At 40.2% G+C, this 26,229-nt stretch overlaps 2 protein-coding genes and 1 pseudogene across 4 annotated transcripts in view; all 3 read right to left on the minus strand.

The window, feature by feature from the left end:
• The window catches only part of LOC148718943 (uncharacterized), a 279,110-nt pseudogene that overhangs the window by 235,455 nt on the left and 17,426 nt on the right, over positions 1-26,229 (minus strand). The gene's annotated exons all lie outside the window — the stretch shown is intronic.
• LOC148718959 (uncharacterized) lies at positions 10,633-11,675 on the minus strand. The gene is made up of 2 exons (XM_088740048.1): positions 11,332-11,675; positions 10,633-11,047 (listed from the first exon to the last, which is right to left on the minus strand). The coding sequence occupies exons 1-2, from the start codon at positions 11,673-11,675 to the stop codon at positions 10,633-10,635; spliced, it is 759 nt and encodes a 252-aa protein (XP_088596174.1).
• The window catches only part of LOC148718960 (uncharacterized), an 11,737-nt gene continuing 5,017 nt past the window's right edge, over positions 19,510-26,229 (minus strand). The window contains exons 2-7 of one of the 2 annotated variants that reach the window (XM_088741739.1): positions 25,605-25,719; positions 23,227-23,292; positions 22,829-22,975; positions 21,799-21,900; positions 20,546-20,711; positions 19,510-20,134 (exon numbers count right to left, since the gene is read on the minus strand). In XM_088741739.1, coding sequence (XP_088597865.1) covers positions 19,866-20,134; positions 20,546-20,711; positions 21,799-21,900; positions 22,829-22,975; positions 23,227-23,292; positions 25,605-25,652 — 798 coding nt within the window. In that variant the 5' untranslated portion in view covers positions 25,653-25,719 and the 3' untranslated portion in view covers positions 19,510-19,865. Of the gene's footprint in view, positions 20,135-20,545; positions 20,712-21,798; positions 21,901-22,828; positions 22,976-23,226; positions 23,293-23,371; positions 25,720-26,229 lie in introns of both variants that reach the window. The other variant, XM_088741738.1, reaches the window with a different exon arrangement.

Consider the following 26,229-nt stretch of genomic DNA (forward strand, 5'->3'; position numbering starts at 1 on the left):
GTTCGTTCATTTTAAGGGACAGTGACAGAACACTTCGTTCATTCCTCGCCAAAAGCCACCACCCGTCTGAGAGGCGAGCACCTGTCTCCGTTTTTTTAAAGAGTTGACGCGTCTACCCACTTCGTGCAACCCGCCGCTATACTTTCTCAATTTTGCCACCGTCTGAGGCGGTAGCGCTATCCTTCGTTTCAGCATGTTCAACACTAATTCGCTCACGTTACTGATTTGATCTTTACTGGCATGTTATATTTTTTCCTTTCGGAGGTTCGCATTTTTTCGCGTAAGATTAATTTTAAAAAATCGATATTTTTTTCATACGATTCATCGTCGCTTTTTAGTAGCCGCTTCCAAAGCTTTTTTAGCCCCAAATCCAGCTGCACCCCTCAATGCTCCTAACCCTAAGGCTTTTCCTTACGGCGGAGGAAAGTCGTTTTTATCGTGTAGAGTGCTACATTCTACCGACGGACTCAGCTGGTTTAACATCCAGCGACTGGTGCTGAGTGGAGATATTCACCTAAACCTTGGGCCAACAAAGTTTCCTTGCAAAGAATGCGGGAAAAGCGTTAGGAAGAACCAGAACGCGGTTCTGTGTTACAACTGTAGTTTTTGGATTCACGCTAAATGCCCCCATATATCAAGCTCTGCTCTCAAGCACCTTCGGGATCGAACAAAAATCGATTGGATTAGTCCCTTGTGCTCTTTACCGCCATTGAGTGAGTCATGTTTTGAAGAGATGGATGGATTTGCAATCGAAGAAGCCATTGTTAACCAAGACGAATATGCAAATGATGGCCCTTTGAATTCATCGTTACGGATCGTTGATAGTAGGCAAAGGGACGGGCGAGAACTACTTATTATGCATCTAAATATTGACAGCTTGCAAAACAAATTCGAAGAGTTGAAACTATTGATAAGCGATTTCAAGGCACAGGTCATTTTCTTATCGGAAACAAAAATTGATTCCTCATATACAAACAAACAATTTAAGATCGATGGTTATAATATACACCGCAAGGATCGTGTGAAAGGAGGCGGTAGTGTGATGGCGTATGTCTCATCGGGTCTCTCATCTAAGAAGCTAAAGCTGCCGAGAAATTTTACCATCTTCGAGGCATTAGCCCTGGAATCAAGATTTGGAAGACATGACGCTATTGTTTTGGGCATATATCGACCCCCGATGGCGGTAGGAAAGGATCATTATAACAGATTAGAGAGTGATTTGAATAATCTGGTCTCTTGGGCATCCTTACAAAGGCAGTTGATTGTAGTCACTGGTGATTTGAATATGGATAGGCTTAAACCAGATGAAAAGGAAAGGAAGATCCTATGTGACCTGGAGCAAATACACAACTTGGAGGGTCTAATAAAGAAGCCGACAAGAGTGACCAAAACAAGTCAAACATTGTTAGACGTTATGATGACAAATAAACCTGAACTGTTCAGAATAGCCAATGTTTACGATCCTGGTGTAAGTGATCATGCAATGGTTTATGGAATTATGAGAGAGAGAGCTATTCATCACTCAGGTAGAGTCACCACTGTTAGAAGTAACAAAAGTATCGATGAAGCTATGCTGTTGCAAGATATAAGTTCCGCCCCATGACATGTCGGCGAGATATTTGACTCCATCAACGATCAGAATTTTTATTGGAAGCACTTTTAAACGGCTTCTTACAAGAGCATATCCCTTTGAGGAAAAAAAGAGTTAGATCGAAGGATGTTCCCGATATGACAGATCAGTGGAAGGCTGCAATTAGAAAGAAGAGAAAATACTCTAAGATGTTTGCGAAGAATCCAACAGACGAGAATCTACAATTGAACAAGAAATGGAGGAACGTTGCTACGAACCTTAGGAGAAGATCATTAAAGCAGTACTGGAAATCTAAGACAGAAGAGATGAATCACAATCGATGGGAGTTTTATAAAGTTTTCAAGGCTTTCCTGGACTCCAAAACTCAAGAGGTTGATGACACTGCGATAATTCTGGAAAATCGTGGCAGTGACATAAAGGATCAAACAATGGTCGCTGATTGCTTTGTTGAATACTTTACAGGGATAGCACAGGGTATCGGTGACTCTGGGTTGCTGACATTAACTGAGGAACAATTACGTGACTTAAAGAGTGCTCAAGACATACGCGACAGTGTGAGAATTGTGAATGTACCCAAATTTAGCTTCAGTAAAGTCAGTCAAACCGAATTGCAGTCAGCCTTTGCAAACTTGAACGTGAACAAGAGCTACGGTCATGATGGGCTGTCTAATAAAGTTCTCAAACTAGTTGGTGGTGCCTTGGTGCCATCCTTAACTAAGATCTTTAATATTTGCATTGATGCAAATTACTGGCCCGTGGAATGGAAGAGAGGGGGGTGGGTCCCGGTTTATAAAAAGGACAATCCGAGGGACGTTAGAAACTACAGACCGGTGACAGTACTTAGTACAGTGGGCAAAGTCTCCGAATAGTTACTAGGTAAACAGCTAACGATTTTCATGGAGCCTCGTCTTAACAGAAACCTGACAGCTTATCGTAAGAAAAAAAGCTGTGAGACCACCTTAGTTTAGGTACTAGAAGATTGGAAATAGACACTGGACAACAAACACGTGATCGGAATATTGTCGACAGACCTTTCGAAAGCAATTTGATTCACTTCATCCGCCATTATTGTTAAAATTGTGGGCCTATGGTTTCTCGGAAAGTGCGATAGACATGATGAGATGCTACTTCACAGAAAGAAAAAACAGCGTGTGGATGAGATCAGGGGATTTTAGTGAATGGAGAGAGACAGGCAGAGGCTGTCCACAAGGGCCAAACCTAGGACCACTGCTTTGGAACATATTCCAAAACGATCTTGTCCAGAATATTCATGAGGGTAGGCTTGCTATGTACGCTGATGACTGTGCGATTATCGGAGGCGAAAGAAAGAGTGGAGGCCAAGTATATATTTAAAGCTATATATTTAATGGGCAGAGGAGCTTACAAGAGCAAGGCCTGAGGTCAACTGAACTGTTGCATAATCACATCAGGATATTTATAAGTCGAGCGCGGTTGGTAGGTAAGAGGATTAAGGGCTAATCCCACATCCCCCTTTCTAGACATTTCGATACTGTAAGAATGTCTCTGTGCAAAGTCTTCTAATAATGGAAAGCGAGTCTATTTAGTAATTTGATCATGAAACTAATAGCAAATGTTCATTCAGACCTAATCAAAACCTAATCTCTTGGGCGGGTTGACCTTTCTTCCGGAACGAGTAGTGGTTCCAGGAACGGGAACTGGAATGGAAGACTTTTGGGCAGACATAAAAGCTTCGTTCTTCTCTGCCGGAATAGGTGGCTGATCCTTGGAAGTTTCGGGAGGATCAGGTGGAGGGCTTTCCGTTGTGTACTTTGCTTCTTTAGGATTTGGATTGAGTTGACGTCTGTTTCTTCTAACAGTTGCGTTGCTATCAGTGTCGAGGTAGTAGGAACGTGGCTGTGGTGTTTTGGATACTACTACCGCGTTCTCTTTGCGATCAGGGATGTAAACACGATCGCCTGGCGACTGATTACTGAGCTCTTTAACTGCATGTCGTCGGTTGTACTCTTTCATTTGCTCAGTCTTAATCTTGGCTTCCTTTTCACGCAATGTCGTTAACTCTGGCCATTGCGGTGTTAGTTTAGACGGAGTAGTTGGAAGGGTGGTGCGTAGTCGCCGTCCCATGCATAGTTCGGCTGGGCTGAATCCGTTTTCCAGTGGAGTAGCTCTGTAAGCGAGTAGTGCTTCATATGGATCGTCAGATTTTGTAAGGAGGTTTTTAGTTGTTTGCACCATGCGTTCAGCTTCTCCGTTGCTTTGTGGGTATTTTGGACTGCTTGTAATGTGTGTGAATCCCCATTTTTCTGCAAATTTGGTGAATTCCGCTGAGGAATACTGCGGTCCGCTATCGGAGATCACGGTTTCTGGAATTCCATGGCGCGCGAAAATCGCTTTTAGGTGATTGATTACTTCTTGAGAGGTGACTTTTCGAAGTACGCCAATCTCGCAATACCGCGAGAAGTAATCTACCACGAGGACAAATTCCTGTCCTTTCCATTCGAATAGATCGGTTCCTACTTTTTGGAATGGACGCTCAGGTAACTGTGTAGGAATCATGCGCTCTGCACGAGTTTTCGTCTTGATACAAGTAGGGCATTCGCTGACAAGATCTTCTATCTGCTTGCTGAGATTCGGCCACCAGACACCACTTTTCGCTCTTTCACGGCATTTCTGGATGCCTTGATGACCTGTGTGTATCTTGTCTAATACATCGAGTCTTAACACTGAGGGAATTATGACTCTGTCGTCTTTCATTAGGATTCCCTGCTGAGCTGTGATTTCTGCCCTGTACTGCCAGTACGGTTGGAGTGAACAATTCAAGTGATGTTTCTCTGGCCAGCCTTCACTGCAGAACAGCTTAAGCTTTGAACAGACTTCGTCTTCGTCCTGATGAAGGCGTATTTCTTGCAAGCGGCGCTCTGTAGTTGGCAGGCATTCTACTATGTGTGAGACATAGAGGTTTAAATCTTCGTTAAGTTTCTACTCGTCTTTCGTGAGACTTCGGTGAAGTGGTGCTCTTGATAAGGTATCAGCTGTGGTGAGGTCTTTTCCGGGTACATGGACTATTTGGTACGAGTAGCGCATAAGTCGCATCCGGAACCTTTGAATACGTGGTGGCATGTCCTGGAGACATTTTGATCCTAGTAACGGCACCAACGGTTTGTGATCCGTTTCGATAAGGAACTCTTTACCGAGGACAAAGTCGGCAAACTTTTCACAAGCCCAAGTAGTTGCGAGTGCTTCTTTCTCTATCTGAGCGTATCTTTGTTCAGTAGACGTCATAGCGCGCGAAACGTAGGCGATTGGCTTCTTTGAGTCATCTTCTTGGACTTGTAAGAGGACTGCTCCTAATCCATACGACGACGCGTCTGCAGATATAATAGTTTCTTTATTGGAGCAGTAATGAGCGAGAACTGGCGCTTGAGTCATTTCTTTCTTCAAGCGATTGAAAGATTCTTCTTGAGCTTGACTCCAGTGCCATTCGTTCTTGCTTGAAAGAAGATCGCGAAGAGGCATAGTCTTCTCAGACAGATTTTCGATGAGCTTTTGTTGGTGGTTGATCATTCCCAGGAATCTCCGTAGTTCTGCAACATTTTGCGGTTTCTCCATCTTTTCAATAGCTGCAGTCTTGTCTGGATCGGGGCCTATTCCTTGAGCGCTGAGACTATGGCCCGCGAACTTCAATTGTTTCCTTGAAAATTCGCACTTCTCTGGGTTCAAGGTGATTCTTGCTCTGATCAATCTTGTTAAAACTGCGTCAAGTCGTTCATCATGTTGTTTTTGCGTCTTTCCATGCACGAGGATGTCATCCATAATGCATATGACTCCTTCTAAACCTTCCAGCTCGTTTAGCATTCTCTTTTGGAATCGTTCTGGTGCTGATTTCAAACCGAAGGGGAGTCGCTGAAAACAATATCTGCCAAAGGGAGTCAGAAATGTGGTCAGGAGTTGAGAGTTTTCTGCTAGCTTCTCCTGCCAAAAACCGGAATTTGCGTCAATTTTTGTGAACACTGTGGACTCTCCAATTTCACCTAGCAAGACTTCAATCTTTGGAAGTGGATACGTTTCACGGCAAACGTTTTCATTGAGCTTTGTCAGATCCACACATATTCGGATTTTCCCGTTTGGTTTAGGTACTGTCACCATTCCAGCGCACCAATTTGTAGGCTTGTCAACCTTTCTGATTACTCCCAACTTCTCCATTCGGGCAAGCTCTTCTTTTACTTTGCTTTTCATTGGTAATGGAACACGTCGTGGGGTCATGATGGCAAACGGTTGAGCGTCTGACTTCAACTTGATTTCATATTCTCCCTCAAGTTCTCCCAGTCCATGGAACAGTTGAGGATATTTCGCTTTAATACTTTCTTCGTAGCTTTGACTTTGGATTTCATTGATTCGAGCCAATAGATTTAGCTTTTGAATCGCTGGCTGCCCCAGAAGAGGCTCTTTTAGGCCTTTAACAACGTAAATATCTTCGGTCACGCACTTTTCTCCCAGGGATAAAGTGTCACGAATTGTCCCTATTACACAGAGACCCTTGTGATCCGCTCCAAAGAGTCTTTTGGAGGTGTAATGTAGTTTTCCTAAGTTGCATTGGCGAAAGACTTCTTCAGGAATAACTGTGACATCTGCGCCGGTATCAATCTTGAAATTTACTTCGGAGTTTCCTATCGATAGATTTGTACGCCATTTCTCCGATGTTTCGATTGTGTTGACGACTTCGTTGACGGTCATTACAGAGATATCATCTTCTTCCGAATCATCATTAACTCTATGGACTTGTTTTGAGGATTTGCAGACCTTGGAATAATGACCCTTTTTGTTGCATGCATTGCAGGTAGCATCTTTGGCTGGGCAACGCTGAGGAGGGTGACCTGGCTGAGCTCCACATCTGTAACACGATTTTTTCTTTGCTTTCGAAGAAACTCCATAATGCTTGGGTTTTGGACTTCGACGTTTGTTTTCTGGAACTTTCCTGTCATGTATTGCCGATATGTCAGCGGCACTTGAGGGGTTTTGAAGAATTTGATCATGATGTTTCGTGATTTCGGCGGATTTAACTTCTTTAATTACCTGATCCAGAGTTAAATTGTCATTTGCCATCAATCGACGCCTGAGATGAGAATTACGCAAACCAGCAATTATTTGAGTGTGCACCATTTGGTCACGAAGGTCCCCAAAAGAGCAGAGGTCGGCTCTTCTCTGAAGATCTTCAATGAAGGTGAGGACAGATTCTTTGTCTTGCTGAAAGCGTCTTACGAACTGTGTTCTCTCGAAGACTAAAGCAACTTTTCCTTTAAAATGATCTTTGAATTTTTGTTTGACACTCGCGTACTGGATATCTTCACCTGACAGTTTGAAACTATCATAGATGTCGGCGGCATTATTTCCCATTACGTAAATAAGCGTATTAATGCGCACTTTATCTGACAGCCCATCACGTTCCGTAGCTGCTTCAAATAACTCGTAGCGCTTTATCCAGTGGTCCCAATCGTCTGTTTTGGGATCAAACTTAGCCGGAGGAGGAATATTGAAATTTGCTGCGGCCATTTTTACGCTTCCACTTTGTGGGTTATCCGTCTGAAGTGAAGCCGTTGAAGAACTCGGTTCCACTGGGTCTGTGGGTGGTGACGTGACTGGCGTGCTTGATTCCTCGAATATTTCTTCGTTTGGATCTTGAGCGTTTGAATTCATTCACGCGATGTGAAATGAGGTCGGAAACAACTTTCTTTTCCGCTACTTCTTGTTCCTGCTGTAGTATCCCACTCCTGACACCATGTGCGATTATCGGAGGCGAAAGAAAGAGTGGAGGCCAAGTATATATTTAAAGCTATATATTTAATGGGCAGAGGAGCTCACAAGAGCAAGGCCTGAGGTCAACTGAACTGTTGCATAATCACATCAGGATATTTATAAGTCGAGCGCGGTTGGTAGGTAAGAGGATTAAGGGCTAATCCCACAATGACCATCAAGTGTACTCTGCTGGAGAGAAGAGTGAGGATGTAGAAACAATCCTGAACGATGAAGGAACCCGTACCTCTGAATAGTATCAAAAAAACCTACTTAAGTGTAACCAAGATACATTTCAAGCTATGAGTCTAGGACCAAGACACAAGAAAAAGAGAATGAACCTAAATATAAAGAACATTAACATAAAATCAAGTTCCGGGATTGATCTTTTGGGAGTGGCAATTGATGATGATTTGAACTTTACTAAGCATATCAATAATGTCTGTACTAAGGGGGCAAGGAAAGTAGGAGTACTTATGAGGTCTAGGAATTTAATGCCTACTGAAGCTAAATTAAGAATTTTTAGAGCTTTTATTTAACCCCAAGTTACATATTGTCATATGGTATGGCACCATTGTCGCTCGTCAGACAAGAGAAAGCTTGAAAGGATGCAGGAGCGTGCAATGAGGGCTATTTACTGTGACAGGGCTAGCACTTATGAAGCACTTCTAGATAAAGCAAGACTTCCAACGTTATGTAATCGCAGACTCCAGGACATGGCTATATTTATGTATAAAGTTAAGACTAATTTAGTCCCACCATATATTTCTGAACTTTTTGGTTGCGGCATTATTAGGTACAATCTTACGAATGCAGACGATTTCTCCTTACCAAGATACAATACGGTTACATACGGAAGACATAGCTTAAGGTACATAGGACCTTATATTTGGTCGAAGCTCCACAAATCAATCAAAATGGCTGGCTCTCTAACTGCATCTAAAAATCAAGTCAGAGTCCTTGACCTATCAAATGTTATATCGAAAAATAATTGTGAAAATGTGAGTTATGTAAAACTTAATTCTCTCAATTTTATATTGTTTGTAAATAGTTTTTCTTCTCATTATTATTATAATTATTAGTTTATTCTAAGTAGTAGGTGTCCCCAATTAGTTTTTACTTGTAAAAACTAGAACGATTGACACGTTAATAAAGTCATTCATTCATTCATTCATTCATTCATTCCTCCTGCGATGAGCGTAGGGATGAGTGCTGCTAAAGGTAATATCCCGCCTTTCAGCTCCCGCTTTCTTCCCCTCTTTTTCGTCCTTCGTCCTCTTCTTAGCGTGCGTTTACTGCCTCTGGCCATTTACGTCGTGGCTTTTATAATGGCCGAAATTAAAGCCGTCAACAACGCTAAAATCCTCCTTTTCGTACCCTTCTTTTTCGCTTCTTAGGTCTTTTCGCTTTACCTCTCACCGACACAACGCGTCGTTTTCTCGACTTCATAATTATTTATCTCGTTTTACGCAGACGATGTAGTCTCTTTATCATGCGTCTCGCCAACTCTTTGCTCAAAGCCTGAGTATTGATGACGTTTTTATACAAATCGCTCCCTCGAAACCCTAAAAATCCTCCGCGTTGTCTCTTTCTTTTTCTTTTAAGACGTTTGCGCATGTCTGTAACACCTCATACAACCTTCGTGTTTTAACGGGTGACTCACCAGTCTCATAGAATCGCGACTGGCCGCGTGTACATCAAAACACAAATAACCATACGGTCTTTCCGTGCATTCGTTATATGCACCCATCACCTCTTGCCATTTGGTAGGATACATCTGTAAGAGTAAATTCCCTAATCCGATTTGATCGCGGGGTTCTTAAACGCAATGATGTAATGCACATTTCTAGAGATGGTTTTGGCATATTTTCCCGCTGGAAACATATCTTGACAGAGGTAACACACGATCAGGTTTAAATGATGCGAATATCGGGTAAACAAGTTGAGAATGTCTTTATCATTTCCATCTTCAGCCATCAAATCATCCAGTACTAACAGTCCTCCCTTCGTATCACCAAACCATTCTTTAATCTTTTCGTCGTCGGGAACTCCTTCGTAAAATTCGAATCCTTGCGCTTGCGTGACATCGAAATTCGGTTGCCACGATCCGAAGCAATAACGAATGCGTTGCGGAGGTACGGAAAATACCTCCGGATTTTCTAACAACATTCGTTTTAGAAACGTGGTTTTACCGCAACTGATGGGGCCTACTATTAATAGATTGACCGGACATTTAATGGAAAAACCCCTCCTCTAAACAGGATGTTGCCATGTCTCCCTCATACTCAGAAATGATACTCGCATGTAATCGCATTATTTTATTAACTCATGAATCATGTCCTCTAACATGCTGCCTACGATATGATCGTTCTGCACATAATCCGATTCGGTAAAATAACTTTAAAAATCATTTATGCTCTGACCTCACGCTTTACACATCAAATACACCATTGCATAATCACCGCAACTGGCCGTTTTGATCAACTATAAGACGCGATCGTTTTTACGAATGTGTTCTCATTGGTTTAACCACACTATAAACGGAGCGAGATATTGTTAGGTATGTAAATGTAAACCGTAACTATCTAAAAGTTCACAAGAATCATCGTAGGTCCAGACGGCCATCCAATGCTCTCCGGGTTTATGACCGGGGTGAGTATTCACGATGTAGGCTTGTGGTATCCCTAGAAGGTGGGGGACAAGTAATTCGTCACAGGCAAATGCTCCGACATAGTACCGTTTCAGGATGGGTCACGCATCCCCAAGGCGTTTAACTGATCCGTAGATAACCGCACAAACTCTATAACCTTCTTATTCACATCCATGCTTACACCTCCTTTAAACCCATCGATCTCCAACATGCTTTCGTATTCGCTGTAAATCACAATGGTTCTCTGCGCTGTTTGATTTACACATTTCAGTTGGATGTTAATAAACCCTGCTTCTTTAGGGAGTAAGATAGGATCGTCGTGTCTTTCTTTGGCTACGTTCAACCAGGCAAACAGGGTACAACTCTTTCCGTAACCCCAACCGGCAGCTCGAATCATGTTTACACCTTTTCTATACAGGCATCCAGTGGCTTCCAAAAACCTATTATACCTCATCATATCTCTTTACTCGTTCCCTGTGTTGAAATTCCGGATACCTTCCAGCCCAACTCCCTATGAAAGGCGGGGGACGTGCCGGCCATCGATGAATGGCACCCCCTTTGGGGTCTCCAGGAACGTACACTTGAAATCTCCGCAAAGATCTACTTCTCATGATGTCACCAATTACTTTAAATCTTTTTTGTAAATCCAGCTGTTATATTTACTAGGATACCCTTTCCACTTGACGAATAATTTATTTTTCGCCCGTTTTAATACTTTCTCCACTCGAAAATACGTCGCTGCATCCACTTGTACTTTTTGTAAATCCCACGAATAGAAACTTCCTTGTAAAGGCGTCTCGTCCAATTCTCGCACTTTGTAGGTGATGACTTTCCCAGGAACAACTTTACGAATTTCAAATGCTTCTTCTGTCCAACCCGGTAAATAACTCTTTTTAAACGTTCGAAATTTCTTAATGAGCCGCACTTTATTGCCGACTTTAAATAGAGGTTTCTTGGGTGGTCTCAAAGTACCGTACAACGAATCCCAGACTTGGGATTTACTCATTTCGTTGACTTTGTCGAGCGCCGTGTGTATGCTGCGATGAAAGGTGTGATTATATTGATAGAGTAATTTGGGCAAGACATCGGTATATTTCAATGTATTGGCAGCAGTGGAATAGTGATACAGTTTAGATTGTAAGGTGAGAATGAATCGTTCGGCGATACTCGCTTTAGCATCTCCGTGCATGGAAAAATGGTAAATGCCTTACGCGGTTAGCCAGGCTTGAAAGGTTTTGTTGTAAAATTCTTTCCCGGCATCCGTTTGTAATTTCTGGGGTTTCCTGCCTTGTTTTACGATTTTGGTACACGCAACGGTCACCTCTTTCCTCGCTTTTTTTTTTTAGGGGGTTCCGCCCACGCATATTTGGAAAAGGCATCGACCACGATCAAAATGTAGCGGTTGCCTTTATTTTCTTTTGCAATCGTCTGCACTTCGATCAAATCGGCCACCCATTGCTCGTCAATGCCAAAGACTACCACAGGTGCAAACTCTCCTCGGCGACGCCTCGGCTTGTGAAGGGTGTAGACTAAATTTCTTTCCAATTCTTTTTTGGCTTGAGATGGGGGAATTTTTGGGGCTTTGTCATACGGATGAATACCTCCTAGACTCCCAATATGTCCAGGTGATTCGTATTCATTGCGTTCAGTTTTTGTCTTGGGCATTACATTCCGTAATACAGTTTGAGAAGTATTAACGCCATCCACACTTTGACGCAGTAGTAAGTCATCCAATACTTACAAAGGTACTGTGAGTACAGCCCACGATAAGCTCTATATGTATATTTCCCCCGATACCGTCTCATGAATAACATCAATTGAAACACTCTTTGCGACAGGGAAAAGGCGGATGGTCTCACTACGTATTTGAACAAGGTAAGTTCGCATCCATGAGGAACCCACCCATACAATATCCGACTTTGTTTGGTCGTGTAGACGATATTCTCTATTCTCCGGCTAAAAAAAGGAGAGTAGAGAGTACTGAACGTAAAGTAGTTTCGACCACAGAGACATGGTAGACGGTGATGAGATTTATCGATGCCTTTTCTTATAATGATTCACGTTATCGACGACCCCTTTCAAAGCTTGTTTTCCTAGTAAGGTACCGAGTTTTCCAAATCCGGGCGCGGGGCCCGATAAAAGCATACTGGCTGTATATGCTATCTTATCAGTGAGAGAAGGACCTTTTCTAAGCCATTGATTGACTTTTCTAATATAAGCACCCCCTCGTTGTTTTTTCTTAGATTTCCTTGAGCTTCTTCTTCTGCGTTTCCCCATGATTCGAATAAAATGACAGATAACTCTTTACAACACTCATTTTATTTTTTTCAAAAGCAATACAACACTACTTATCCATCGTATACTCGTACAATTCTAAATCACGTTTAATACAACGTAATTCGTCTTCGGTGACGTTTAATCCTGTCGATGCTTTCTTAAACTTGGAAAATACAATCAACTGTGCTATTTCAAAAATGTCTTCCTTTGTAAGTTCTTCCAGCTTATTCGTGTTACCCATGGCGTAAGCTATTTGGAGTCCTTCTCGAAGTTCTAAGAAAGAAATTGATCCTCTGTTACTTCTAAACCGTATGAAAAACATTCGTGTATTAATTGTAGCAAGAGTACAGCAGGAATCCTCCATTCTACATTCTTTTCCTCTAAAAGACAGAAGAACATTACAATACGTAAGATGCTATAAATGCTCTCCTACTTTCACTCTTATGGTGATAAAATCTTGGACTTCAGTGGTGTCCTGAGTCTCAGAGTCTACAGAAAGAAATACAATTAACGTGTAAGAATCATCTTATTTCTTTCTTTGGGAAGGAATCACCACCACTGAAATAATTTACAATAATTTCTACGACATCGTAGGTACAACTGATTGAAATTTTCTCGGACCTGGACATGCCCAGTGTAGGAGTCTCGCCGCACTCACACTTCATAACAGCAATCTTGTCGAGGGTAAAACCGCTCGTGACCCTGTCTACGGCATTGGTCGTAGTAGGTACTGAATTCCTTCAAACTGGTAAATACGGGACAATTGTTGACGGGGCAAGGTAGACGTTTTGTACCCATTCTTTCTAGGAATGCACTTCGTCTATTCTCACGTTATGAATGGGGCACGGGTAGCAGACTCCTACATTGGCCAGTAAGTCCTCCAGAGTACCGTATTGAAAGTTACCTGCTTCTGATATCTCGCCTTCCTCTACGACATTCACTTGCACTGGTGGTGGATCTTGTGGCTGTGCCTGGGGAATCTCTTGCACGTACTCGGGTTTAATCGAATCCACCAAATTAGCTAGCTGTCTCAACAGCTCTTCTGATGTCAATTCAGGGTTTGGGAATTCCGAAGGATGCGTTATTGTAATAGGGGTCTGCATGGCTGGTACTGAAGAATTCAAATCCAAGGAAAGGTTTTTGACATTTTTGTTCTTTACTCAGTTTTTCTTCAGCTCTTCATTTTTAGAATGCACTCCATCTATCATGACGAGCCCTGGATGATTCCTCCTCCAGTCTTTCTTGAATTCCGGTACTCCATCTTTCTTGACTTCTGGTAAAACTTCTTTTTTGCCGTAGGGATGATTTCTCTTGCCTTTGACTCCTTTGGTAGGTTTCTTCGCTGGTGTTTCCATCCTGCACATCTGAGCTGCTGCTTCTAGACTGTGTAAAGTGTTGAAACCGTTCTAGCTTTATACACTCGAGAACAATACCCATAGTTTGATTGACAATCATTGTTTTTACAAGAGACGCGACGCTAATATTTTTAGGACGCGACGCCAACTCAAAGAGACGCAACGCCAACTTTTAGGACGCGACTCTATTCAACAGGGACGCGACGCCAACTAAAAGGGACGCGACACTATTTAACAGGGACGTGACGCCACCTAAAAGGGACGCGACGCTTTCCATTGTGCGATTTTCCTATATATCGACTGATACTGGAATGACACATGTATCATTCACCATGCATCCTACTTTAGAAACGAACCCTAAATTTGGTGTGTTAGTCATGGACGAACTCTTGGATATCATGGAATTTCACTCTGACGATGATTCTTTGAGAGGAGTGATTCGAGATGCCGACCAGTACTTAATTGACTTTGTACCCGACGAGAACGATTACGATAGAAGAACCTGGGAATTAAGGTGATGCAAGCGTTCTTGGACTTTGTGCGATACCAGCACGAGGGTACAATATCCCCTTGTAAGAAACGCTTGCTATTCACGGATCAAGAAACCACGCCTACGCGTGATTGACAGCTAGCTTTTAGAAAACACTACTGCTACCTACCCTTTGTTACCATTTGATACCTAGAATGCACACTAGACAGAACGATGCCTTCTTCCATTCATACTCGCCCTTGGTCTGCAGCTTGTCAAGTCGTTTGTATGCTTTACGATTTGAGAGTAGATGCCACTACAGGAGATTTGGACCATAACTTAAACACCATGAAAGACTTGACAGGAATACGAGAAGCTCCTACACTAGAAATAAAACAAGCGCAAACTGAAGTGTTTGACGCTTACACAAATTACCTTCGAGTGATTAAAGAGTCAGCGAAACCGTTGGGAGTGACCAAAGACTTGGAGGAGTATCCTGCCCATGCCTGTGTGGTACTAGACGAAGTCATTTCTTGTGTAGACGAGCGAGCCAAGATGACTTATTTGGAAAAAAATAGAACGAGAATTACACACTCTGTCTTAGACACTCCTGCCGATGCCAGTGACGACGAGAAACGATTCAGAGAAGTCTACAATGGCGTGATGTTGGCTTTCGACGAATTTGTTCGTTATTGTGAAGATAAACCTCTACCCAGGGATTCGTCCGACCGTTGGCAAATCTGATTTCCCTCTTGACTTCTTGGCGAAAGAAACGATAGGTATTCCAGTGAAGCCGATATTTTGTTTTAATCGCCCTTTTGTGCCAATTATCTCGAGTTCTCATTAGCTGTCGAATCTCTGGGGTAATAAATGGGTTAGGTCTTGATTTTACTTTTACTCGCTTGATTGGTGCGTAATCGTTGAGCACACCCAGAAATAAAGAATTGAACACATAAACGTGGTCATCCAGGTCATCAAAAATGTTAGCTTTATAAAAGGGAATACTAGCCAAGTCCTCAATGAATTTAGTATGAGTATAGTTCTTATAGCTTCTTAAGGTGATATATGTACAACGCGGTTTCGGCGCTTTGATTTTAAGTGTTACACAAACCAGGCTGTGATCGCTGATTGTTGATGACATCAACTCGCAGGCATTGATGATGTTCTCATTCGTAGTTAAAACTACATCAATAAGCATTTGTGACTTGTCGGTGACTCTGGTGGGTTCCTTGACCATTTGCGTAAAATTCAAAGTAGCACAAAAATCAGACAAGGCACGACCGTCGGGGCAGTTCCCTTGAAGATTACATTTCAGGTCGCCAATTATGATAACTTCCATCCCCAGCAATAAAGAATCCACGAAGGTTTCTTCTATGTCTTTAAGGAAGGTGCTAGACGAATTCGGAGGCCTATAGACTGTACACAAAAGGAAGGATTTAAGCTTTTTGCACTGCACCTTAAGCCAGAGCTGTTGGAAGTTACAATCAGAAACTGCGGACAATTCTGTGATAATGGAAGCCTTGTAGGTATGTTTAACATAAACAACAACTCCACCACCAGTCCTGTGCGTTCCGCGGTCTTGTATAAATAGAATGTAACCAGAAATTTGTGTATCAGTATCAGTCCTCGAAGGGTCGAGCCAAGTCTCCGAGATTGTAAAAATATCGTCTGCTTAATAAGATGGAAATTCTCGCGCGACACCATCGAGCGAACATTCAAATGAGCTTTTCCTTCATTAGTGCACGATTTGGAAGTAGGAGGTCCAGGATGGGGATAGATATCACCACATTTCAGAATTGTGTCCACTCCAGACGTCGCTTGTTTAATCTCCGGTAGAGTGATGACTATACAACCATGTTTAGACCACTTCACAATTGGGAATTTCACTCGATTGGCGAAAGACTGACGTTTAATGGCCCAAGAAGGCAACAGCACTGTATCAACATTAGCTTTGGAGTGACCTTGATTTTTGTCAATGCTTCTGGAACCCAGTACAAACGTAGAGAACACCATACAAATCAGGAGCCGTACATAAACGTGACCACCCGCCATCTTATAAAATATTTATGTGACGCTTGCGACAAACGAGATCGAAGTCGAAGGGTGTCGCTAAAGCGTGTTAATACAACGGGACTACCTTACAGGTCGTGTGCTTCAAGTACCAATAACGCTCCGACGAAGGGCTAACGCTCGAAACGTCAGCTTTTGTAATCATTACGGTGGCTAATTTACCATTTCAACTTTGTTGATATATCCAAATTATTACATCAAAATAACTCGAGATTTAAATCGATTGTAAGATTAACAAAGTGGGCGTTCCTAACTTAGCGTCTCGTTCTTTGATTCGCTCTCTTTAGATTGAAAACGATAAATTGTACTATTGTATGACTCTGTACGTTAGCGTGCTTCCACCGAAACAAGAAAACTAATCGAAGGAGGAAACTAGCAAAATTACTCACATATCGGTCCCGCTTGTGCCAAAGGTTAAGAACCAAAAACGGCGAGTCGAACAGATAGAATGGACAAGGCAAAATACAATCAGACACTAGCTAAAGGGACGCTAAACGAGGCTTTTATACGCGCGCGGGGACGCTAAAATATCTGATTACAAACCAATCGAGAATAGACAACAACGTAACCACATCCGTAACTAAAGTAATTCATAACAAACGAATCAAAATCCACTTAGGCTGAATGAATCGTTTGAGTATCCATAACAATTCATGATAGACATGAAGATCATTCTCTGTATGCGTAAACACCGACAAAATTGATTAGAAACATTTAGTTGCCAAAATTAACGCAGACAAAAGGCAGAAGTTAATTGTTACGAATTAAATTTTGTTTGTCTCAGCATTTACCTTTAATTTGCAATGGTGTTTTAACTTATTTATCTTTACTGCTTAGAATTAACCTCAGCAAACATTTTTTATCCTAGAGTGTTTGAAATGCCGAGACTTGTAAGAAGCAGAGCTTTGTAATTTAGGACGCCCACCTGAAAGTCATCCCTGTCATACAGTGTTTACGTAAGAAATTACCTCAATATGAATGAAGCTTAATTCAAAGCATAAGTACTAGGTAATAATAATAATAAAGGTCTTTATTAAGAATTATTGTGCAAACAGACGTGCTACAATTAACATCAATAACATGAATAAAATGAATAAGGAAAAAGAAAAGGTATTAATTACTATTGAAAAGACATCTATTAATAAAAACTGATTTAAAACGGCTTGTCTGGACCTTAGGCAAAATATAATTATGCGACCTAGTTCTCAACTGCCGTGTTCTCTGGGGAGGTAAGAGATCGCTCAACGCAGTGTTGGTGGAAGAGATCCTTTGCCATAATTTCTTATCTCTATTACAACGGATATCCAAGATACTGTATTGCTTTAAGCAGTAACCCAGTTTATAACACCTGGCAAAGAGCTTATCAATTCTACTTAAATATTTACTATAAAAAGCACACCCCCAGACCTCAATAGCATATGTAAAAACTGAAAGAATCAAACTTTGAAAAAGTAAGTCCAAATTCTCAATAGGGTAGCCATAATATTTACATATTCTCAAAATATACAACCTACTGCTAGCCTTACTAAGTAGGTAATCAATATGAGTGTCCCAATTAACTGGCACTTGCTCAAAGGTAACACCCAATAGTTTCAGTTTTTCTTTCCTCTCTATGATCTCGAGTGGTTCAGGAGGCGTCTTGGAAGTCTTTCCTCGTAAAAGAAGTTCCCATGTTTTCGTCAAGTTGACTTTCATGCAGTTCTTGTCGGACCATTCAATAAAGGATAGGATTTCCGTTTCGGATTCATCTAAGCCTACATTTGCCTCGATTGGTAAACTAATAGTTATATCATCAGCAAATTTAACTAGAAGATTCTTATTAGTATTAACAGCTTTGATATCGTTAATAAAAATAGAAAATAAGACTGGCCCCAGGACTGTACCTTGAGGAACACCCCTATTTATAGAAACATATTCAGTACTATGACCATCGACAATAACTCTCTGCTTTCTATGATTTAAAAAACTAATAAGCCAATTAATAATATATGGATTAATGTTAACTTGCTTTAATTTACTACAGAGGAAATTGTGTGATACAGAGTCGAAGGCCTTACTAAAGTCAAAGGAGAAAATTCTGACAAAATCGGCTTTACCATCAAGCCACTTTAACCATGTGTGTTGACATTTAATTAATGCCATAGTAGAGTTATGGCCACCACGATAGGCAAACTGATCTAAATCAATATAATATAAACTGATCTAAATCAATATGTAATTACGTCAAGTAGTTGCTTGGAAGACATAAAATATTTTCATATTCTTTTTATCGTGACCAATCAATATGATATAGTGAAATATGGGTGCCTTCACATCGAGGGATAATTTGTATTTGTGGCAAACGTGTATTTATTGATTATTTGCCGGCATTGTATTAAATGTCATTCAGTTTTGTTCCGCAGGAGTATGCGACTGGTGGGGTAAAGAAAATTTACCTATTGGACTCATAGCAGATTTGGGAAAGACAAGTCTCTCTCTCTCTTTCTCCTCAACAGAGGTATATCCTTCCACAGAAGACGAGCCATGTTTCGTTTGAAACGTAAATGGTTGTATGACACCCTCTCGGCTGGATTAAAATCCAAGTAGAGGATTTAATTTGTAGCGCTCTCCTTGCCGCTGTTTTCCTTGTTTACATCCACCTTGGAAGGGATATGAATTAGCATGCTTCATTATTGCTACTTCATAGTTTCGTCATAACAACGTTGGCAAATGCAATTTGAAAATGCGGAGTTTTGGAACGTAATTGTTCGCAACTAAAACGTTTTTAGCGCATATAATAACCAATTACGACAATGCATACAAGGAAATTTTGATATAAATAAACTTTTTCTAGACCTTACTCTCCCATGTACTTTAAGGATATCTTTAGGGGAGAAACCGCGTGAAACTGGGAGAAATGCGGACTCAACCTGATTCAGGCCATTCTTATCTGAGGTCTTCCTTAGGAAAGTCATCCCCCGCAAAAAAATTGTGCTCACGCAACCCGTACAAACTCATTTTGGTGCGCCACATAATCTAAGGTGGAGGAGCGTGACATCGGAGTATCGTCCACCCCTCGATGAAAGTTTCGCTCTTTCCCTCATTTTCCTTGGCTTTAAAATAACAACGCGGCAGTTGAATATTTAAAAGGAAGACATTCTAAGCGATCGCTCACAAAATATCACTGCAATATTGTATACTAGCACCATGGATTTTAAGAAGTTTAATTTCTTACGTTGTGACTGATCTACGGGTGGATATATGGGGAAAAATTCCAAAGATAATAAATTTAGTATTCAAAGAAAAAGGATCAACTCAAGTGTTGAGGTCAAGCAAGGAACCACGAAAAGACAACACCATCAAAATCTTTATTTGAATTCTTCTGAAATGGAGATTATTTCACTCACACAAGCTAACTACAATGACGTTCGATAATCATACTCGTCTCCAGAAAACTTGCCTCGATATAACTCATCAACTAAAGTATGTGACAGTCAGATTTCATAACCGTTGAACAAAAAAACCAATATGATCGACTAACAATAGTGATAAATGGGCATGTAATTAAAGATACATTTAGGACGGTTGATCAAATTGTACTAAAATCAGCAATCAGTCTGTCGCAATTTTTCAATGGAAGAGAGAGGCAAACTAACAAATCAAACATTTATAGAATCGAACAACGTTTTGGCGTTCGGTTTCATTTCAAGGTGTTGGTAAAGGACAAATCAAATCACAGCAGATTGGATAAGTGTTTGCAAGATGTTCCTTCTCACACTTCCAATCATCCACTCGGGGCATTAAATTTTTACAGCGGACCCTGTAGAAGCAAGCATCCGATTGCATCTTACAATTCAGGTCCCATTTTTCCTTCATGCATTTTTCGACATATTTTAAAACAAAATTCTTCTTGCAAGGTACGAAGTCAGACTCTGATATGACTTGCCTTGTGACGCGATGCGATATAAAAGACCCTGTGGAGTAAAATCACCCTGTTAGTATTTAGATAATAAAGAAACCATTCTGCGAAAAGAACGTAAATGTAAGCCATGATAAAAAGTGTTACATCATAAATGGATTACGAACTAAACATATTATCAATTGATGAATATTTTACGCACAGTTACCTTATACGTTACGGGTTTTTTAATATTTCCCACTCATTTCCCTCTTACTAACATGGTTTTTAACCAAGGAACGAGGAAAACTCAATTTCGAAAGAAGAACTTTGTCCTCTTGGTATTATGTCTCTTCTTTGTTCTTTTTTCTTCTCTGTTTCCTGTTATTCTTTTTTCCTTTATTTCTTTTCAAATGCGTTTACAGGTGTTGCAGCCTGAAAATGAGTTCTTTCAACTAAGTGACGAAAGTGAATTGTATTCACTAACCATCTGTTTCATTCTCATTGATTTCAAATTGTTTAATGTTATAAATTGGAAACACTCCGCAAAAGTCCAGGATCTCTTTTGTGAGCAGTTGTCTGTCTGCGGCACCTGTCACCTTCACAAGATGTCTCTTTGTGATTACGGGAAGTGGATCCAGCTGCAAAGACGCCTGTAAGATATGTATTGGAAATTATAAAAAGAATTTTTTTTAGATACTTTTGTTGTCCTTGTCATCTTCGTTACTATTAATATAATGACTATAATTATCATAGTTATCATTGAAAGTTTAAAAGCGTCATGATCATATTTTCAAAACTTCATTATTCGCACAATTTTCGATCAAAAGATTTTGTAAACCTATATAAATGTTTTGTTTTGTTTTTTTCCGACGATGATACAGTTGCCTTTGGATTATCCTTGTGAATGAGATTTCAAACAGGACTAGCGATGTCTAAAATTAGTCAATGCACGCTTCAATGTATGAATGGGTAATTATTTGTCTCATTTTCCTCTTGTCTTATAGGGGGACAAAATGTCCATTAAATTTTCTTTTCCGGTTTTAAAGTGCACCTAAACCCCAAAATTTTTTTCGGTTAACGAAATGTGCGTATTTTTTTGGAGTATTTCTGTGCAAACATTTTATTATTAGCTTAAATCTTCAATTTTCTATGCCAAGTCAAAATACGGAAAATCGGCCGCCATCTTGGCTCACGACCGAGTTTAAAAGAGGAATGGTTCTAGCGGGTAATGTGACGTCAAATCGAGAACACGAAAGTCTGCATTTCACACATTTTCACTTGTTTGGGAAGGCTGTAGTCGATATTGTCCGAAAATATGCCGACTAAGTGTGTTGTAGGAGGATGTAGCAATGTGCGAAATTTGCAAGAGGGTATCGCGCTTCATACATTCCTCATACAACACACCTGGCCTAGTTCGCATATTTCGAATATCGACGACAATTTTCTGTATTTTGACTGGGCACAATTAATTAAAGATTTGAGCAAATAAATTAATTCTTGCACAGAAGTACTCCATAAAATACGTTTATTTCGTTAAGCAAAAATAATTTTTGGGTTTAGGTACACTTTAACTAAAGGCGGCTTAATCCATTTGACCCGCTAACTATGGGAATAAACATCCCTTTCACCGCGGCTGGTCTCTTGCGTGATCATTGCGGGAGACGAGTTTTTTTACCCAAGCGCAAGCAGGCGAGACCACGGCGTGATGCGCAGCTCGACTTCGCAAGTAAGACATACCTGAACAAGATCTTTTCGGACCTTCCCAAGGCTTGAAAAGCCAGGATCCATTTTCGAAACGTGACACTCTTTCCTTGTAGGGATGCGTGTAATTGTCAAGCCCTTGAATCAAACAGGAAAAGAGAGTTAAATTTGAAGGGTTAAAGTCGTAAAAAAAAAAGAAAAAAAAAAAAAGAAAAAAAGAAGAACGAAAATGGTGAGAGAGGTGAAGCCAATAGTTTTGGAGACAGAACTGCCTATATCAATTTGCTCAACAAGAGAGAGGCGAAGGGTTGTTTCATACAAGTGGATATCAATATCAACTTTTACTAAACAACAACTAGGCGATCCATTACTTCATTAAGTATATTCATACAAAATTAATAAGAATAAGACTAAAATAATATCCCATTTGACAATAGATCGACATGTGGTCGATCTCAATGAACATCTCGTCGTGCGATGGATATAGTACGTTTACACCGTTCGCTCCGAGGACTTTCTAGTTACAAATCTTCCCGCCTCCCTTTTCGATGGCCGGGAATTTCTTTGGTTTCTTCCTTCTTGGAAAAATGTTTTAAAACATTAAATATTTCTGGTTTAATATAAGTGTAAAAATGGTAACGGCAGTGGAAAGGATTTTCCGTCCAAGTGAAATCAAAGATATTTTGCACAAACCGCAAAACTATCGCATGACAAATACACGTGACTGCTCGTGACAATCACTGTTGAACGCCATCAAACCTCACTTAGCTGCCATTTGAACATTTAGTTAGTAGTAACAGCCCCCTCAAACAGCGAAAAAATGCTTTTGTGTTATATAACATTTTAGAAGATTTTTAACATGTTAAATCAACTTTCGACCTCTAATTTTTTTGGAGCAATTCACATCTTAGCCGGCTTTAAAGATCGTTCTACTCTGAGCTGGCTTCCTTCTCTTTTTTCCCTAAACTCCGCATTGATAACACTAAGAATTCTTGCATTTAGAAAGGTAATGTAACTTTATAATTATCAGGTATATGTGCTTTTTTTCGTTTCCCCTTCAACTTACCAGCTTGAAGTCAATCAAGAAGCTTGCACTGACAACATTATTATGAGCAGGAACGCGAAATATGACCGCGTCCTTTTCTTCGTCAATTTCGATGTCTTCATCAAAGTTAGTTCCCTTTTCATTTATACCCATGGTAAAATGTTCTGCCTGAAAAAAATTTTGAATCCAAGTAAGTATAAACTTTCTTGGTATAAAAGTAGGACCTTTTGCGGCCAAAATTAGGTCTCTATTGAAAAGATGGTTACGAATGACAACAGTCATTAAGAATGGCTTAAAGCCGAAAGAAATATACGTCTGGTACATTTCTTGTCCTAAACACATTTCTCTTCCATTTCTTCCGCCTTGTAAAATAAGATCTTGACCTCTCATGTTAACTAAAAGAAGTTTACAAGTCATACCTGGGTTGAGATGACTGAGTCACAGACGGCAAAGAGCAGCAATAAGCTGATGGCGAAGTAATTTCCCTGTCATAGAGGAGAAAAAAAGAGACTCTTAAAAACTCTTTAAGACATCAGTATAATATCAAAGCTGCATAAACCTCACCATTTTGAATCCTTGATATCTGCTAAGTTGTTTGGAAAGAATAAACAAGGTCATCAGAGAGTAAGCAGCTGAATGAAGAGGTCAGTATATACAGGCTCTTTTAAACTCTTTAAATGCAACTTAATCCTCCAGCTTATCAGTTCCTATGTAGCTGACTGATCGAAGTTCAGCAAAACTATCTATAGAATCCTTATTCAGCAGAAAGGGATGTTATTTTATGTCAAAGTTAATCAATTTACATACCTTCATGATGATGCTGAAACATGAACAAGGATGTAGAATTGAAAAAAAAAGTAAGAATCTTCAGTTTTGCCAAAGCAGCAGATATCCAATTTGGAACTTTGGAAACATTGATAAAGGCAACAGATATTAAAACAGCCGTTTTAAATCAGTTTTTATTAATATATGTCTTTTCAATAGTAATTAATAACTTTTCTTTTTCCTTATTCATTCTATTCATATTAATTGTTGCACGTCTGTTTGCGCAATAATTCTTAATAAAGACCTTTATTATTATTATTGTTATTATTATTATTATTATTATTATTATAATTTTTCAGATGAGCAGAACGTCTACTTTTATGCTGACAAAACATCTTAGGAGTGGATGTTTCTGATCAGAAAGCGGATGTTAAGGAATTTGGCGACTGATACTTTCTTCTGCACATGAGCCCTAAGGAAGAGGCAAGTCAGTGAAAACAAGCAAGTAATACCAGCTTGCTACCCATTCAATTACTATTATCAATATCATTTTTGTTTTCGTACATGCCTGAATTTTTGGTTCTCAAGATTCCTTTATTGATTACTCAAACTTCCTTACGAACGCTCGAGTTTAAAAAATGTAAGCCATTTCTTTTCTCTTTGGTCGTAAAATCTACATTATGGTCTCAGCGGAAACGCGGAAGTGTACAACTCAACAAACTCGCAATTGTGCTCATCGTTTCGGTGTTCGATAAAAGCAGAATATTGAGAGACGGGGAAAGAATAATATCTTTTATCATTAAACGACACTCCGCAAAGTACAAATGACGCCCAAGATAAGTACAAATATCTTGCGGTATTTGTACTCCAGAGAATCGGTTACACAGGTTTTCTCGCATTGCGCAAGCGACGAATTGGATTGAAGTCACAAGAAAAAAATGGCGGACAGTTTAAATCATTTTTCTGACGACGATGAGTCGGAATGGCTGGCGAATATTGATCCAAGTTTACTAGATAAATCGAATGAAGAAATCAGTTAGACGACAATGAAATTTTTGTCATTTATTGAAGAAAATAGAAACAGCAACACGACAACGCGCCAATTCCGTTCCGCTTCGCATACTTCTGTCACGCACTCCCTGTAAATAGATATCCGCGAAATTCGCCCCGCACTGATACATATATGCCACTCTCACTTAGAGACGCACACGCTATTCGAGGTTGGCTCATAATGAAAGGTGTCGAGAGTTTTCGGAATCTTTGGTCCACGAATTCTCTGATTTGAAAGCGTTTAAGACTTTAGTTTAAAAAAAAAACTGAATAACTCAGATGTCGAAAAGCTCTAGAGGTTACAAATTTAGAGCCAGATTAGAATCAGCACACTTTCATTCTTTGAAAGCTGTTGTATGCATGGCGCAAGGTCATCGAACGCGTGAGTTCATTTGTACTAATAATACACTTGTTTACTGCTGCTGATCTAACAGTCCAAAAGTACTTCACTAATCAAGGACCTACTTTTGCTTGCTGGAGGTGGTAAATACACTATCTATCAAAGTTTGATACTCGAGACAAAGCGACAGAGGAGCGTACTTGTTGAGTAGTGTTAGCGATCCCTTTCCAAAAAATTAATATCGGGTTCTATTTGGCCTAAAAAAATCGTTTGAACCGACAAATACTTTTGAGGTCAAGCGTCTTTGTTTGTTCATACGTGCCTGAAGTTTTGTTTCTGGGTGCGCGATGATGCTTTCTTCCTTAACCTAAAGCGGATGACACTAATGACTTTTTGGATTTGCAAAGGATTCATCCCCTTCAACTTCAAGGAAACGGTTTTCTGCTAAATTCCTCAGCAAAGGGGGATGTTATTTTGTCATTTGTTTGTTAAATCAGAATCGTTCGAGGTTAAATAAACGACTCAATGCTTCTATGATAACCCTCTCAAGATTCTTTCAATTATCAACCCGGATATATTTCCAAAGCGTTATTGTTGATCGAGACATTTGTTTCAATGACTGTATTTTGAATGATTACTCACAAGCCAAACGGTTAGCAAAGTCCTTCTTCTCTTTTGAAACAAGCACATAACGTTTCATTCTTCTTGCATGATTGTTGCAAAGATTCACTTGGTTATAAGCTTGGAAATTTTATACCTGCAAGGAAACAAGAGAGCGCTAACTCAGTAAATCCTAGACTTCTCTTCGATGTGCGGACCCTACTGAGGATGGGTTTTTCATGTGTCCGTGTAAAGGTGTAACGTGAATGCATCTTTGCTTGCTATTCATCAATCTATACCTGTGTATGCGTACAAGTGTGCGCCTAGCGACGATCAATTCGGTAATTCTATCCCGGCAAAAATCAGTTAGTTATTGAGCTAGTTATGTTTTTATTTTCTCGGCTGACCACGTATCAGCCTACTTTTGCCAACGCTTTGTCACTTGTGGGGACAAAACCAGTTAGGTTGCAAAAAGTTACGCAAGTTCCGCGTAACAAAGTGACAGTTATACGGCTAAGCGGGTTTTTGTAAAAATTACTCGGTAACTCACATAATCTTAACATAAATTATGTTTACCGATGGTATAACATTTCCTCTGCTTGTTGCAATTAATTAACCTATCATTGCATCCCACATAAACATTTGTGGGTGCTTTGTTTTACGTTGA

The sequence above is a fragment of the Stylophora pistillata genome, chromosome 12 (assembly GCF_964205215.1).
Source record: "Stylophora pistillata chromosome 12, jaStyPist1.2, whole genome shotgun sequence".
In the NCBI taxonomy this organism is placed as follows: domain Eukaryota; kingdom Metazoa; phylum Cnidaria; class Anthozoa; order Scleractinia; family Pocilloporidae; genus Stylophora; species Stylophora pistillata.